Raw genomic sequence first — 16589 nt, 5'->3', positions numbered from 1 at the left:
CGAGGCCAAGCCGAACTACGATTCCCGTCACCCACTGCGCGTCGCTTCGCACGGTCTCCTCGCGTCCTCTACCTATGGTTCTCCCTCTGTGTGCCCCGCACGCCCCGTTTTCTATAATAGCTCTTCCGCCAAGGGAGGAAAGCATGCGCGCGGGGAGGAAGTCATGTGACAGCAGAGCCGGCCAATGAGGCAGCGGCTCAGAGCCCTATTTTCGGTGCGGGAGACTTGCTTCGGAAGGCGCGAGGGAGGCCGCCGCTTAGACTCGCCCCGAGCAGGATGGCTCCCGCGCGGTACTGCGTCCCTGGTGGGTGACTGGGAGAGCCGGGGCGGGAGGAGGGAGGCGTCCTGGCTGGGTGCAAAAACGAAGTCGCGCTATTGAAGTTCTTCTTCTTCTTTGGCGATCACTCGTAGCCGAGTGTGATTGTCTTCCATGAACGTGGTCTTAACCGTGAGTCCATAAGTGACTGTGGAGGCCAATTCTGGATCCACACGTCTTTCCACAGTGGGGACATAGGTTGCCAGGCGGGAGTTGATCAAGGTGAGGGTTTGCCAAGCGTGCCTCCCTCTTAGCAAGTTTCTCCCTTTCGTCCTGAGTTCCAGCCATGATACCTTTGGTAAAGGCTGTTCTCTATTTGGAGCGCTCGCAGGCCAGTGTTTCCCAGTTGTCCATCTTTCCCATAGGGCTTAGTGGTGCATTGCGCCAGGGCTCCGGCCTCTTGGGTGCCCCAACGAGTTGGGGACCTGTGCGGCTTTGCCAGCAGCCTCCCCTTTCCCTGCACGCCCGCCAGCTACGCCCCGCCAACCACATGGTTGGCTGGCGGGCTTGCAGCTTGCTTTCCAAATCTCCGCGGGAGGAGAGCGATCCCCGCAGAGGCTTAGGATGGAAGCTGTACCCCGCCAACCTTATGGCTGGCAGGTGCACAGCTTCCCTCCCAAGCCTCTGCGGGGATTGCTCTCTTGCAGCAACATGGGGGAGAGTTGTGCCCCCCCCCGATGGCTGGCAGTGCTCAGCTTCACGTGCCCCCCCCACCCGTGGTTATTTGGGGGCGCTGGGCAGATATTTGCACCCTGACGCCGCATCTGCTAAAGACGGCCCTGGGTGTTTATACTGCATTTTAAAAGATTTGCCTTAAGAGAGTCTTTAAACCTCTTTTGTTGACCACCAGCATTATGCTTTACATTTTTAAGTTTGGAATAGAGCAGTTGCTTTGGAAGATTATAATCAGGCATCTGAACAACATGACCAGTCCAACGAAGTTGATGTTGAAGAATCATTGCTTCGACACTGGTGATCTTTGCTTCTTCCAGTACACTGGCATTAGTTCACCTGTCTTCTCAAATGATGGTTAAAATTTTTTGGAGACACCATTGATGGAATATTTCGAGGAGTTGGAGATGGCGTTTATAAGTGGTCTATGTTTATAACTCCAGGTAGCTCAATGGGAGAGGTATCAGGACAGTCCGTGTTCAGGATGGCAACAGTGGCAAACTGCAACGCAGTTGTGCAGCCGGGTAATGTTAGGATTTGTGCCTCCTCTCCCTCCTGCCCCCGTTTTAAACCATAGGAAAGTTTTAAATGTTTGATACGCACCTGTTAACAGCATGATGAGAGTCAATAAATAGGGCTGGGGGTACATGAATTGGTCCTGCTTTTCACTATGACAGCTTCTCCTGCTGTGTCTGTTACTGTCTGAAAGGACAGTCAACTCTAGGCAATGAGATGTTTGACTTTCATTCTGTCCTGCAGGAGAGAGACTCTGCAGCTTAGAGGAAGGAACCCCTGGAAGCGGCACCTACACCCGTCATGGTTCGATCTATGCCTCCCTGGCTGGTTGTCTCATGAAGAAAAGTGAGAATGGCATGGTGAGACTGAAGCAACCTCTGGGCAACAGTATGAGGGGGTGGTGTAGTGGGAATTGCAAGGACTGAATGCTTTGATGTGAGCAGTGCTAGTTCATAGTGTAGGACCAAGAGAGGAACCAAGTTGGGGAGGTGGGGAGTGCACAACTGTGACCTTGGATAAGTCAACATAGTTCAGTTGGTTAGAGCATGGTGCTGATAATGGCAAAGTTACAGGTTTGATCCCCGCATGGGACAGCTGCATATTCCTGCATTGCAGGAGGTTGGACTAGATGATCCTGGGGGTCCCTTCCAACTCTACAGTATGATTCTGTGAATAGCTGTGGAGCTGTTCTGGGTCTCACAGATTCTTGACTGGAGGTGGGTCTGTGCAAGAAGGCAGGTGAGCTTCATGTCATGTGAACTGGATGGTGCATAATCATGACACCCTATAAAGCCTGAAATGTATCCTGTGGCACCTGTAGTGATTAGATGCTTACATTTATATTTTCCTGTGAATCGCCCTGAGACCTGTGGATATAGGGCAGTATACAAATTTAATAAATATTAACAACAACAACAAGTGTATGATCAGCTGGTAATCCAGAAGAAGTTTTGAGACATGGTTATCTTATAGAAGTAATAATAATAATAATTTATTATTTATACCCCTCCCATCTGGCTGAGTTTCCCCAGCCACTCTGGGCAGCTTCCAATCGAGTGTTAAAAACAATACAGCGTTAAATATTAAAAACTTCCCTATACAGAGCTGCCTTCAGATGTCTTTTAAAGATAAGATAGCTGCTTATTTCCTTCACATCTGAAGGGAGGGCGTTCCACAGGGCAGGCACCACTACCGAGAAGACCCTCTGTCTGGTTCCCTGTAACCTCACTTCCCGCAATGAGGGAACTGCCAGAAGGCCCTCGGCGCTGGATCTCAGTGTAAGACAGTAGTTTTCAACCATAAGTCCCCCAGATTCGTTGAAATACACCTGTTATCCCTGGCCATTGGCTAAACTGGATGGGGTTGATGGGAGTTTTAGTCCATCCACACCTGAGGACCTGTGGTTGATGAGCACTGCTCTAAAGCAATGTGTCAAATAAATCATGACTAGTCTTTGCTTCTCTTTAGCTCCCGGTGGTTTCTGTGATGAGGGACGTGGAATCTCAGCTTCTTCCTGATGTGGGAGCTACAGTGACATGCAAGGTAACCTCATTTCTATCTTGGCACAGTAGAATTGTCTTTCATTCATCTACTGGTGGGCCAAGGAAAGCAACAGGTTTGGCTGTGAACCAAATATAGAAGCTGTTTGCCACAAGCCTGACCATTGCAGCTGAGCAATGTTTTCTACATCTTTTTATGTGGTGTACTCCTTAGAGTGTCTGATTAGGGCCTGAGAGACCAGGGTTCAAATCCCTCCTCGGGCATGAAGTGCACTGGGTGATCTTGAGCTAGTCACCAACTCTTCGCCTCCCTTATCTCACTGGGTTGTTATGAGGATAATATGGAGAGGAGAATCATGTTTGCCACCTTGACTAGCTTTGTGGGGAAAGGTGGGATATAAATGTCTTGATATATAATAAAATGGCATGGATGTTTTCGCACAGCAGTTTGCTTGGCTTGTGGCACTGCAAGCTACAGTGTGACAACAGACTTCTGAGAGCTACTTGTCCATCACAGCAGTGTTGGGGAATGAGACAAAGGTGGTAGGAGGAGAGAGATGGAGGCAGGTGTCTGGCCCAGTCGAACCATGGAAGAATGGCCAGGAAGGGCTAGGCAGCAGCCCAGCAACCATCCTGCTCTGCTGCTGCCTGTCTCTCCAGTGACACCATTTCAGCCTTAGCAACATCAGAGGATAAGAGAATTGGAGGAGGGAGACAGGTGGGAAACCTAGGTGAGCTGAGGGCAAACTAATGGGAGCAGGTAGTGGTGGTTTGATGTGCTCTAATGGGAGGGGTTGACTTGGTGATGCATGAGAGGAGGGGGGGTTGACAAGTGGGTGGGTGTAGCTGGCGAGTGCAGTGATCAAGAGCTCAGCCCCTAGTAATAAATATCAGGGCTCTTGGTCTGTTCAGCCCCAAATACCGTATTTTTCGTCCCATAGGATGCACCTAGTTTTTTGGGGGGGAAATAAAGGGAAAAAAATTTCCCTTTATTTCCCCCCCAAAACCAGGTCGGGGAAACTGAAACAGGTTGAGGAACAGCAGGGTGGCGGCGCTGCGCCTCCCTGCTGTCCCCCAAGCTTGTGGGGCTGGCCGATGTCTGCCCGGCTCGTGGGGCGCTCTGCGCCTCGCGCACCGGGTGGCAGGATGCTATCTGCACCGTGGGGAGCCCTGCGGGGAACTCCTGCAGGGCTCCCCACGCTGCGGGTGTCTGCCCGGCGCGAGGGGCGCTCTGCTTCAGGGTGTTCTTCGCGCCGGGCGGCAGGCTGCTATCCGCAACGTGGGGAGCCCTGCGGGGAACTCCTGCAGGACTCCCCACACTGCGGATGTCTGCCCGGCGCGAGGGGCGCTCTGCTTCAGGGTGTCCCTCGCGCCGGGCGGCAGGCTGCTATCTGCAGCGTGCGGAGCCCTGCAGGGAACTCCTGCAGGGCTCCCCACGCTGCGGATGTTTGCTCGGCGCGAGGGGCGCTCTGCTTCAGGGCGCCCCTTGCGGCGGGCGGCAGGCTGCTATCCGCAGCGTGGGGAGCCCTGCGGGGAACTCCTGCAGGGCTCCCCAAGCTGCGGATGTCTGCCCAGCGCGAGGGGCGCTCTGCTTCAAGGTGTCCCTCGCGCCGGGCGGCAGGCTGCTATCCGCAGCCTAGACAGCCCTGCGGGACCTCCCGCAGGGTTGCCTAGGCTGCGGATGCATTCCCGAAGCGCTGGGCGCTCTGCTTTCAGCATGCCCGCGCTCTGCTTTCAGCGTGCCCGGCGCTTCGGGAAGCAGGCTTCTATCCGCAGCCTAGACAGCCCTGCGGAACCTCCCGCAGGGCTGCCTAGGCTGCGGATGTCTTCCTGAAGCCTGGACAGCGAGAGGGGTCGGTGCGCACAGACCCCTCTCGCTCTCCAAGCTTCAGCGAAAGCCTGCATTCACCCCATAGGACGCACCCAGATTTCCCCTTCATTTTTGGAGGGGAAAAGGTGCGTCCTATAGGGCGAAAAATACGGTACCAGAAGCCCAAGTTCCTTCATTAGCAAGTCCCGTATAAACCTTGCAAGCATTGCCCTCACCAGAACAAAGTGTTGTTGATGGAAAGGAAGAAGCACGTACTTCATCTCAAAAACTAGCTTTTTCTCCTCCACAGAGCAGAAAGCATCATTGACTGCAATCCTAAAATTACTTTTGTTACTTAGAAAAGTGGGAGGGGGAATTGCTAAGGCATTGAACTTACTGTTCCCTGTGATTACTCTGTTCGATTTGTCCAATCTGAAATTCAGTTATGGTTTTCTCTCCCCTTTTTCCCCACCCCCAATATTCCCACCCAGGTTTGCAGCATTAACTCTCGTTTTGCCAAAGTGCACATCTTGTATGTCGGCTCTACACCATTAAAATCCCCATTCCGTGGAACTATCCGGTAGGAAGACAACTTTGTTGTGGGGGCTTCTTCTGAGGTGTTGGATGTCTTCACTTTTAGAGAGGAGATAAGGCCGGCCCTTACAAATATTTTGTTTTACTCTCATCATTAGCACTTGAGTGCTAGTGGGAATTGTTTTATTATATTTATGTTCCTTTCATTTATATAATTTTGTTGTGGAACCCAAGGCAGTGTTTGGATCCCTGGCAGTCATCCATGACCCAGATCTACTTCATTCAGTAAGGTGCTTGGCCTCATGTTCAGACCTTTTGGTTTTTCATCTAAACTAGCTAACCCTTCCTCCAAAAGCTGCTGCTTCTTTGGCAATCGCTCATAGCCGAGTCAGTATAGTCAGTTTTCTTTTAGGGGAGGGAGAGGAGGACTAGGGTGAACTCTTACCTTCTTTTCTCCTGCTGCAGGAGAGAAGATGTCAGAGCTACAGAGAAAGACAAGGTCAGTGGAATAAACATTTTGGTTACATGTGTTGGGAATAGGTAGTATTCCTAATGAGCATAGGCAGGAGCATTTCTTCCTGGCACGAACACATACATGTGTGTGGCGGACTAGGACATGGGAGACTTTGAAGCCCTCTGGGTGACCTTGGGCTAGTCGCCATCTCTCTGCCTAACCTACCTCACAGGGTTGCTCTGAAGACAGTATCAAGAGGGGGACAAGTGGGTTTGCCACCTTGAGCTCATTGGAGAAAACCGTGTGATAAAAAAATAATAAAATCATTACTACTCTTGAGGAAACTTACCTGAGGAAAAGCAAAACCTTGTGGGGGCAAGAGGACATTTAGCAATGCCTCTTTTTGTACATTTGTTGAAGAAAAGGCTTGTGATTTCTGGATAAAGGATATCTTAGCACAAGATCTGATGGATGTCCTCTTCGTGTTCAAATCGGCCATGTTTCACTGCACACTTTCCCTCAAAGTTGTCTCAGTATTTTGCCTTTCACACTTTCTCTTTCCTTCCCACCTCATGCATGGTGACAGGTAGAGGTTTACAAGAGTTTCCGCCCAGGAGATATTGTTTTGGCCAAAGTTGTATCCTTTTCTTGTGTCTGCCTTTATGTGCTGTGTATGTATGTGCTAGCTGGAAGAGAAATCTTTAGGCATTGCACCTTAACTCAACCTGTGGGGCTAGATCTCTCTGGGTGATGCACAGTCCAACTATTTGCTGACAACAGCGGAAAATGAGCTGGGGGTAGTGGTGGCTCATAGTGAAGCAGGTAAGACCAGTCTCGTTCCAAGCAGGTTGTGCATAATGCTGAAATCTACTGAACATGCCAACATATTCTGGACCTCTTAAATGTATGGTTAAGGAAGAAGCATTAGTAACGTCACTATTGAGGGAAGACATTCTATAATATAGAATATCCACTTAGGTTGTAAAGTGAAAAGGGCAGTTTATGGATGCAGTAACTAAATTTTAGAGAGCCAGGTAGTGGTATATTTTTTATTAATTTAATTTATATACTGCCCTATATCTGGAGGTCTCAGTGTGGTCGCAAGGCACCTTTAATGAGTGGAGGAATCTTTCTTTCCCTGGGAAGGGTGTCTGTGTAACTATGGATTTCTGTTCTGATTTCAGGAGTACAGATGGTGCCAATCAGCTGGTGTGAAATGCAGTGCCCCAGTACACATAGCAAGGAACTGCGCAAGGTAGCGAGAGTACAGCCCCAGTTTCTGCAGACGTAGTGACTGATGTATGCCCCAAGATGCACAGCAAGTACATGAAAGGCTTTGCTACAGCTTGCAAGCTTAGAGGGGCATGGGAGCAGCCTCCTTTGCTGTTGCTGTGAATGGACCTTATGAGTGTGCAAAACAGAGCTGGGCCACTTTGGCTTCTGGAATGGGAAAGAAAAGTTGATCACTCCTGATTCCTCTTAACTTTATATTGCTGTTGTACTGTTTTATAAACCAACCAACTCTTCCCTGTTGTCCCTGTCTTTTCTGCCTGATTTTAATCTTAACACCTGGTAAAGGACAAATAAAACTGTCTTCCATTCTTCCTTTCTGAGCCATAAGCAGTACTGTTTTTTATCTTTAATAAATACCACCTATAGGCAATATAAAAGCTTTTCTCTAGAGGTGGTTAACTTCCTCCTTTGAACTTGGGTACATTCAGTCCTGGGATGCGGGTGGCACTGTGGTCTGAACCACTGAGCCTAGGGCTTGCCGATTGGAAGGTCGGCAGTTCAAATCCCCGCGACAGAGTGAGCTCCTGTTGTTCGGTCCCAGCTCCTGCCCACCTAGCAGTTCAAAAGCACGTCAAAGTGTGAGTAGATAAATAGGTACCGCTCTGGCGGGAAGGTAAATGTGCGTTGCTCTGGTTCACCAGAAGCGGCTTAGTCATGCTGGCCACATGACCCGGAAGCTGTCTGCGGACAAACACCAGCTCCCTTGGCCAATAAAGCGAGATGAGCACCGCAACCCCAGAGTAGTCCACGACTGGACTTAATGGTCAGGGGTCCCTTTACCTTTTTTACATTCAGTCCTAGATAGTTTGATCTAGTGAACCCCCTGCTCTTGTTGGAGGATATGCAAGGGTGGTGATCAGGTGTGCAGGATCCCAGGCAGTGCCCAGGTTCTGAATTAGATAGCTCCAAGGCACTCGAGGGGGAGAACCAAAGGAATGAATGCCTAGTCACAAACAAAGGAAATTTGATATTGTTCCTATCTAAACATAAATGTTTGAATATAAGTAAACCAGGATTGACCTTTGTGTTCCCTCCTATTACTCTTGTGTTCACATTTTCTGTATACAGCACTGGCTTATGTTTAGTATCCACAGTATTGCAATGTTTTGACATTCACATGTAAACTAGTAACCAAATCTGAAAAAAGAAGAAAAGGAAAACATAATGGTTTGAATCCCTCTCTTTGCCAGCAGGGCCACGTGGAAGGGGAATCCCGTACTTGGGAACTGTACTTCCCTGTTGATCAGTAGCAGTTGTGTGTGTGTAAGCCAACAGGGACACCAACCACCTGCAGTGCTCACCTTGGGAGTGGTTTGGGGATCAGCTAGAGTAGAACATAAGACTTGTCCTTATATGGACTTTACCTACATGGGCTCCACAGCCAGTAGTTTTAAGATGGAACAAAAGATGACCTGGGTCCTTTTCAGACCTGCTTGCAGTGGATAGATACTGTGACTAAATGGGAAAGGAGAGATGAAGAGTCAGCATAGGGGGGGCAACAAGTAACACTATTTCTTGGAATCAATAAGATTGTACAGACACAGGAGCTATTGCACATAATTCCTTTATTTTACTGAGATTAGGGCAAATGCAGCCATTGTACAGTGAAGTGAGCTCCAGTGTAAACCTGCCCTAAATCAGGCAGGGATACCACACAGACTGTGGGGCAGAAAAGCAACACATGATGATACACAGTATCTGGGCTTACTGGCACTACACAGCAAAGTTACGGGATCGCAGCTGGAGATTCCAGGGTGGGTGCTGTTCCCTTTTCTCTTCCCCTAGCTTCACTCCTTCCTACAATCATTTTGAAGGCAATGAAATAACGAGCTGGCTATTGTTACCTAATAAAGAATCAGACGTAACTCCAGGGACAACTAAAAATAAAAAAGACTCTTTAGCAAAATTACATGCTCTCTTTAAAAAGACCCATAAAAAATAAATGGTCCTTGAGCATCCCTGTTGTGCTGGCTGAAGCACCCCTAGCTAGCCTTAATCACCAGTGACCAAACCAAATCGAGCAATACTACTACAGCTGCCACATAAAATGGAAAGAAGGCAGGAGGGGCTCTCTCTTCGGAATGCTTGGGGATTCCCCCCTTCACTTTAGCAGCATCACATTCCATGGCGCTAGGGCTTGCTCATCTGCCAGACCCCTGTGCTGGACTGTGGTCCACATCCCTAGTGTATCTAGCCATATCCTGCTGGGGGGAAAGTGAATGTGGAAGGACGTTGGTCTTGAAGGAAAGAACGTGGTGGCCCCAGGAAGCTTCACCTCCTTTGGCTCGTCTGCCCAGTCCCTCAGGCTGTGGCAGGCATGTGCTGGGAAGGAAAGGGATGAGGGAGGGGGAGATCTTCTACGGAGTACTTGGGTTTGCCTTCACTTCTTGACCTTGCCCTGGGCAGCCACAGCTTCCATGGCCTTGCGGACAGTCTCCTCATCCCCAAGGAACTGCATGGGCTTGATGGGCTTCAGATTTTTGTCCAGCTCATAGACAATGGGGATTCCAGTGGGCAGGTTCAGTTCCATGATTGCTGCCTCAGACATTCCTGCAAAGAGCAAGGAGTGAATCACACCAGGAACTTGGTTATAGTGCCCATCCCAAAGACTGTTAGTAGGCAACCCTCTTGGAGCTTGCCTTTAGACTTGACCAGGCTTGTGCGGCCTTGGGTGTCTTAAGTCACAAGCAGACTCACCTTCTAGATGCTTGACTATGCCTCGGAGACTGTTGCCATGGGCAGCAATGAGCACACGCTTGCCTTCCTTGATCTGAGGAACAATTTCCTCATTCCAGAAGGGCAGGGCCCGAGCAATGGTATCTTTCAGGCTCTCACATGTAGGCAACTGATCTTCAGTGAGGTCGGCATAGCGACGATCCTGCGGAAGAATATGGAGTAGCATTTAAGACACGATTTCTGCTTCATCCTGGAGATTCTTCTGTGTGGAAGAATTGGTTCTTTGGCCTGTGCTACCACATGCTCCAGCTGTGAACCATGCTCACTGGTTGCCTGTGTTACTGGACATTTTAAAATAGGCACTTTACAGGAGCCCATCTAAGCATTTGTTTTCCCTCTGATCTCTGGTCAGTGGCCCTTCCTTACCTCTCATATCAACAGCATGCTAGGCCTTAAATAATAATTGTTTGCCCAAACCAACATTTTCTATTCGTCCTCCCAAATGCGGTATGAAAGTATTAATGTTTGGAAAAGCACAGAGCTGAAGGGTGCCCTAAAGATAATCTAGTTCCTACTCACTGCTCACTGCAGTATCTCTGGCAGATGGCCATCTGGCCTCTGCTTAAATGCCTCCAGGGTGTGCAAATCCAGCACTTCCCCATAGCAATCTGTTGCAATGTCAAACGGCTTGTGCTGTGTGAAGGTTTCTCCTAACATTTAGCCCAAATCCACTTCTCTGCAGTTTCTACATTGCTTTGGCTCTTCAGCGACCTGTTCTACAGAAGTTGCCTCTTTTACAGCCATAATCACAATTTCATTGCCTATTGTTCTTAACCTGATTGGCCTGTTTAATTTCATTGCCTATTTTCAATTTCATTGCCTATTGTACACAGCTGTTTTAGCTTTTCAATGCCTGCAGATGGTATTATAATCCACACAACTGTGATCAGATGAAATAAGTTCTAGAGCCTGCGATCTGACCATCTCGCGTGGTAAAACCATTAACAAACATGTTGTTGTATAGATGAAAGATTCCAGCCCCTCCACGAATAACCTTGACTGTTGTCACCATGCAGTACAAACATCCATGAAAGGGATGTAAATGATTAATTGCATGAAAGGGGCAAGTTCTATTAAATTGTCAAAACAGCTCAGGAGTGACATCCCGTATAAAACCAGCAATTAGCAAAGACAACTGTACGACTCCCAAAATAACTGGACAAAGGGAGAGTAACGTAAGGGCAAAAGTCCAAGCAATGGATGGAGAAGATGGGTGAAAATGGGAGTCCAATGAATCCATGGTTCTGGGGCAACAATGGGCAGAAGCAGGAAGGTATTATAGTCATGACAACTTCCAAATGATCCATCCCCCCCTGCCCCACACACCACTAATGGACTAGAGTTTCCCAGCTCACCTTGCTGATGGTACTGTAGAAAGGGTGATCAGGCTCCATTGGAGGTGGCGGAATGTCAAAGGAACGCCTCCAGATCTTCACCTGGGCCTCACCGTGTTTAGCCGCCGTCTCAGCCTTGTTAAGGCCTGTCAGGCCACCGTAGTGCCTCTCATTGAGGCGCCAGGTCCTCACTACGGGTAGCCACATCTGATCGATGACATCCAGCACAGTCCAGAGGGTGCGGATTGCCCTCTTCTGCACAGATGTGAAGCAGATGTCGAACTCATAACCAGCATCTGGAAGGGCCCAGAGAGTACAGTCATACCTCATGTTACGTTTACTTCATGTTACGTTTTTTCAGGTTGTGTCCTGCAGTGACCCGGAAGTACTGGAAAGGGTTACTTCCGGGTTTCACCGCTTGCGCATACGCAGACACACAAAATGACGTCATGTGCATGCGCAGAAGCAGCGAATCGCAACCCGTGCATGTGCAGACGCGCAGCTGCGTGTTGCATTCCTTTCGTGTTGCAAATGGGCCTCTGGAACGGATCCCGTTCACAACCAGAGGTACCACTGTACAATGCTTATCTTATTTGAAGCATGCTTTATCCCAACTGTTCTGTAACACATTAACACCTTAGTGTGGAAGCCCCTCAATGTTTCACTGACATAGGTAGTCACCCACCAAATCCAGGCGGTGGGGGGATAATCCAGCAAATACTCCACCGACAAAGTGAAGATGGAATAGCAGGGGTAGCAAACAAATAGGTAGGTTTACTAATCATATGCTGCAAGCCCTGATGTTACCATTACCAAGTTCCAGTGTTGAAATTAGCAGCAAACTCAGCGTATCGCATCTTCCACTTTACAATGTAGCTGGCTCGTTTTGGCCAGCTACATTGAAACCCCGTACAGTGGAAAGATGAAATGCTTATGTAATCATTGGGGTGGGGGAGGAATCTGAACACCAGCCGCTCTCTCTGCTCACCAAGAGGAGAGGAAACAGCCAGTCACAGCCAGTTAACAACATGTCCTTACAATCATTTGCTTGCTCCCATGTGCCTGATTGTCCCATTCTGTAGAAAGGAAGAGAGGTTCTGTGCAATAATGCCAACCAATGTCAGGGTGGGGAAAGCAGTAATTGTGCAACACGGAAGATGAAACGGGACAAAGGCAAGCAAAGGGCAAGTCATGCACCATTGCATGCAAATGTGTTTTATGCAAACAACACCCACCCAACCCAGGATGACCCCTTAAGAGGGCATCAGAAATTAACAATAACAGCATTAGAAATGAACAATAATGGACACTTTTAAATGCAGGGCTTTTATTCTGCATCAAACACTCTACGCAATTCTCAGAGAAGGGCAGAACTCTGTTCTCTTTCCTTACACCCAGAGAGATAATGCACAAAAACTGGAACTGGGCGGGCTGTTTCTTGAGCCTGCAGAAAACATGCGGTCCCTAGTTGCTTCCTGGAGCTCTTCCACCCCACCCCCCACCCCAATTTCCTGTAACAATAATGGGCACAAGCCTTCTCTCTCTCTCTCTCTCTCTCTCTCTCTCAGCAAGACAGAATGACTCAGCAGCTCTTGCTGAATTTCCATATCAAAGGCCCAGCAAGACTGCCAATGCAATCCTGCAGGATGGCCACGCAGGGTCTATGTGTAAGGAATGCAGCGAAGAGATACTCTCATGCTATATTAAGGCTTCTCTTATTTCCAGCAAGCCTTTTTTTATCTTTATCTCACTCTGTATCGGACAGTAATTTTTTTAATTGGCCTTTTAAATTGCTGTAATTTTATTGCTTTATTATTGCTGTTGTTTTTATTCCAAAGGAGCTTTGAGATGTTCCATGAGAGCAATTATTAGATGAAATTAAATAAATAATATTATGCTGCTGTGGAGATTTCCTTGAGAGGCAATGGGGGCATGCCTTGATTCAGACCGAAACAGTGACCCCAAAATGCGCAAAAGTGACCTAGCCAAGGTCGCGCAGCCGAAGCGGGGGGGGGGCCTAGCTAGAGAGGCAGCTGCCCCTTTTCACAGCGGGAGACTAGCCTATGCCACCCTCTCTATGTAGGCCGTGACGCCTTTGGCGAGTGAACAAGCGGCACGTTTTCAGTCAATTCATCCTGCCGCCCAGAGGAGTGAGATGCAATCCCTGTTATGCTTGGCACAGATTTAGCCCGAGGCTATTCGGGGCCAAGAGGCGTCACAATCTCTGAAAGGAATAAGGCCGGAGTTCCGGCTAGCCTAGGACGCCCCCACCCCAGTGCCGGCTGCAGGGAGCTGCGTTTCGATTCTTCAGCGGGAGGCCGATGCACGAGCTTCAGGAAACCTCTCCTTTGTCCTACTTTACATCTTTCCGAGCTAGAGACTTGCCGTTCAAACGCCCGAGAACACGCGTGTGCCTCCAGAAACGTGTCCAACTCCCCGTTTCGCTTCGAAAGCCCAGGAACCCATTCTGGCTTTCCATTCCCCTCCCAACATGAGTAACCCCCCCCCCCCCAGCATCCTTGCCAATTCCATGCACGCTTACTGGAGAGCCAGTGATACGGCATTCAGCGGGGCTTACTTCCGAGTACAGTGGTACCTCGGGTTAAGCACTTAATTCGTTCCGGAGGTCCGTTCTTAACCTGAAACTGTTCTTAACCTGAAGTACCACTTTAGTTAATGGGGCCTCCTGCTGTCGCCGCGCCCCCGGAGCACGATTTCTGTTCTCATCCTGAAGCAAAGTACTTAACCCGAGGTACTATTTCTGGCTTAGCAGAATCTGTAACCTGAAGCGTCTGTAACCTGAAGCGTCTGTAACTCGAGGTACCACTGTACTGTAGACGTGGTTAGGCATCTAGCGGGAGACCCGTCCCAGAAAAATGAAGGCACCCAATTCTTGCGCGGAGAACGCGGAAGCCCACCACGTGGCTAAAGCAGGAGAAAGGGAACACCCGCACGCCCAAACCTCCTTCATCGCCAGCTACTGGGACCCTCCGTGGTCCAAAGAGAACCCGCAAGATCTTCTGGCCTTGCTCGGATACCTTCCCGACCCCTGCGCCGAGTTCTGGCCCGCCTCCCCCTTCCCCCCGGGGTGAGTGCCTCCAAGCATCCCCATCGCGCTCCGCCTGCTGCAGCCTCCCGGCTCCCCAGCCCTCGCGCCGCGCCCCGGTCTCCTTCACCTCTCAGCGCTTCTCCGCCGCGCCGCGCCTCCTCCTGCCCTGCCGGGCTCAGGTCTGCGTCGTACCAGCCGCTGAAGCGGTTCTCGAGGTTCCAGGCGCTCTCGCCGTGCCGAACCAAAACTAGCCTGTAAGCAGCAGCCATGGCGGGAACCGAGAAGCTGGGGTGCGATGCAAGCGCCGCGGATGCACTCTACACACTGCGACGCCACCGACCGGGAGACGCTCGGCCAGGCAAGGGGCGTGCGCCCAAAGACCAGCCCTCCGTGGTGGCGCATCTCAGGCATCCGCGCAGACAGGCATCGGACAAATTCCGGGCTCGCTTTTCGCATAACGTTTTTCTACCCAAGAGAAATGAGAGTTGCCCATCAAGAAAGAAAGAAATCTAAGGTTTCGGCTTAGTTGTGATTGGGCAGCAGAGCTCCCTCTCGCCAAACGCAGCAGCCAAGATAGGTGTGCAGAACTTTTCGTGTGAAAATCATATTTAAGACATGTTTCTAAACGCTAAGTGCAGCGCATCTTTATGCAAGTCAACAGAGTTGATCGCCAATTTCGGCTGTGAACAAGTCCGAGGAGAAGATAATTAAAGTATATTTGTGGCAACCTTAAGAGTGTTTTCTATGGGGCTTTTTGTTGTTGTTGTTGGAAAGAAGGCTTGGGCCCATCTCTACTTTGCAAGTGGGCTCCATATGAAATAACTGGCTAATGGCCGAGCAATTTGTCAGTGTATTGAAACTATGTTAAATAGCACCTGCCACACAAAATAAGATCTGGATTACAAAGGAGCACGCTACATAAAAATTCTTAATATCTCCATTCACTGACTTCTCTGAGCAGTTCTTCCAACCCAGGAGAAACTAAAACCGCTTTTAAAGGAGCCAGGAAGTTTGCCTCCAGATAGTTGAATTGTACCTCTGAACCTTTACAATCTCTATGGGCATTCTAGCCCCACTCAACCCCCTCCCTCCGGATTCAGTATTGCGCATGCTCTAGTTTTCTGTCCGGCCGTCTGTGTCTCAGACTGGAATCCATACGTGCGTTTTTTAGGAGGAACTATGAAGGTTTGGCGCATGCGTCCAGAAGGAGGCGCCTGGTCGCTCCCTCAGGCACGGCGCTCACGAAGCGCACGCGAAGGGCAACGTGACCTTCATCCGCTGGGATGGTTACTATTGCAATGTGCCTGGGCATCCCACACGGGCTGTGCTAGAGGGGGCGCGGTGGGGGAGAGTGCCCCCCCAAATTAATGAGCTCGCCCTCACTCCACCCTCTTCAGCTGCTAGACACCTGTCATTAACATTATGGTAATTTTTCTGCCAGAGATCTTAACGTGAGGACACAACTTGCTCATCCAGAAGTATACTTTGCTCCTTCTCTGCCCCTCTCCCCCGTTTCATCTGGTGCTATCCCTTCATCCCCGTGGACTGCTCTGTTTTTAAATTTCACCCTTAATTCAAGATGTTATTTAACACAGCAAGGAGGATAGATCCCTAAGGAGCCAGACTGGGCAGGTTAGAGTTGTATCATAAGGGGAGCCATAAATTCCAGTTGGTGTACTTCAAAATGAGCACCAGCTTTGCATAGGATGAATGCCTTGGAACAGCCACATGCTAGTGAACAGTAGACACTTAACACCTATAGCACAGGCTCATAGCCAGTCCAGGCATTGGGGGGGGGTGTTTGCAACTTTGCATGCTTGAATGTTCCTCTTGTGTGGCAGGGAATTCTGCCTCTAGAAAGCTAGAGTGTAAAGGAATGAAAGTCCCACCTTATTTTCAGGGCAGATATCTGACCCCCACCCCTGCTAAAGTGATACTGGCCTGAAAAAATCTTCACAAAAGTGTATGAGAGAATGTGATGCTAACAACCAATACCAAAATGAAGGTCTTCTAGGCTTGCGTGTTGAGCGTGCTGCTTTGTGGACGTGAGTCATGGGCAGGAGTGACACCCCAATGCCTTCCATATGTGCTGCGTCAGGAAGATTTTGGGCATCGCATGGCAGGACAGAGTCTCAAACAAAGATGTGCTCTCCCAAGCCCACATTCCCAGCCTATTTGCACTTCTGTCTTAGCAACCTTGGTCATGTACACATGACCAGCCAGGCAGGTTCCCCAAGGATCTCTACAGGGAGCTGGCTTCAGGCACTACATCAACTCTGTGTTACAAAGATGTCCGCAAACACGACATGAAGGTTGACAACATTAATCTTGCAGTGTGGGAATCCCTTGCAGACGTCCACTGTGCCTGGAGATAGA

General features: G+C 49.5%; 2 protein-coding genes across 3 annotated transcripts; one reads left to right on the top strand and one right to left on the bottom strand.

The window, feature by feature from the left end:
- Positions 1 to 36: 36 nt before the first annotated feature.
- Positions 37 to 7414, top strand: EXOSC1 (exosome component 1). 2 transcript variants are annotated; one of them, XM_083505367.1, is made up of 8 exons: positions 37 to 304; positions 1748 to 1863; positions 2972 to 3046; positions 5305 to 5393; positions 5813 to 5846; positions 6388 to 6438; positions 6539 to 6623; positions 6986 to 7414. In XM_083505367.1, exons 1-8 carry the CDS (start codon positions 277 to 279, stop codon positions 7090 to 7092), a joined length of 585 nt encoding a protein of 194 aa, XP_083361493.1. In that variant the 5' UTR covers positions 37 to 276; the 3' UTR covers positions 7093 to 7414. The 2 variants fall into 2 exon arrangements, with proteins under 2 accessions (XP_083361493.1, XP_083361492.1); XM_083505366.1 differs by lacking the exon at positions 37 to 304 and adding an exon at positions 1458 to 1512.
- Positions 7415 to 8642: 1228 nt separating this feature from the next.
- PGAM1 (phosphoglycerate mutase 1) lies at positions 8643 to 14618 on the bottom strand. Its single transcript, XM_083505363.1, has 4 exons — positions 14341 to 14618; positions 11186 to 11460; positions 9792 to 9972; positions 8643 to 9644 (listed from the first exon to the last, which is right to left on the bottom strand). Exons 1-4 carry the CDS (start codon positions 14480 to 14482, stop codon positions 9475 to 9477), a joined length of 768 nt encoding a protein of 255 aa, XP_083361489.1. The 5' UTR covers positions 14483 to 14618; the 3' UTR covers positions 8643 to 9474.
- Positions 14619 to 16589: the final 1971 nt, after the last annotated feature.

This window comes from Podarcis liolepis (genome assembly GCF_965112155.1).
Source record: "Podarcis liolepis genome assembly, chromosome: 5".
Lineage (NCBI taxonomy): Eukaryota > Metazoa > Chordata > Lepidosauria > Squamata > Lacertidae > Podarcis > Podarcis liolepis.
Note: the sequence above shows the minus strand (reverse complement) of the source record. Positions and strands in the feature narration are given on the sequence as shown.

Bases quoted from the DNA above. Each gene is read 5' to 3' on its own strand.
- EXOSC1 (XM_083505366.1), top strand. From the start codon at position 1,473: ATGGCAACAGTGGCAAACTGCAACGCAGTTGTGCAGCCGG. The intron at 1,864-2,971 runs GTGAGACTGAAG...GCTTCTCTTTAG, and splicing joins AGAAAAGTGAGAATGGCATG to CTCCCGGTGGTTTCTGTGAT. The intron at 3,047-5,304 runs GTAACCTCATTT...ATTCCCACCCAG, and splicing joins GAGCTACAGTGACATGCAAG to GTTTGCAGCATTAACTCTCG.
- PGAM1 (XM_083505363.1), bottom strand. From the start codon at position 14,482: ATGGCTGCTGCTTACAGGCTAGTTTTGGTTCGGCACGGCGAGAGCGCC. The intron at 11,461-14,340 runs GTGAAGGAGACC...GGGCCCTTCCAG, and splicing joins CGGCGGAGAAGCGCTGAGAG to ATGCTGGTTATGAGTTCGAC. The intron at 9,973-11,185 runs GTGAGCTGGGAA...ATTCTTCCGCAG, and splicing joins TCTACAGTACCATCAGCAAG to GATCGTCGCTATGCCGACCT.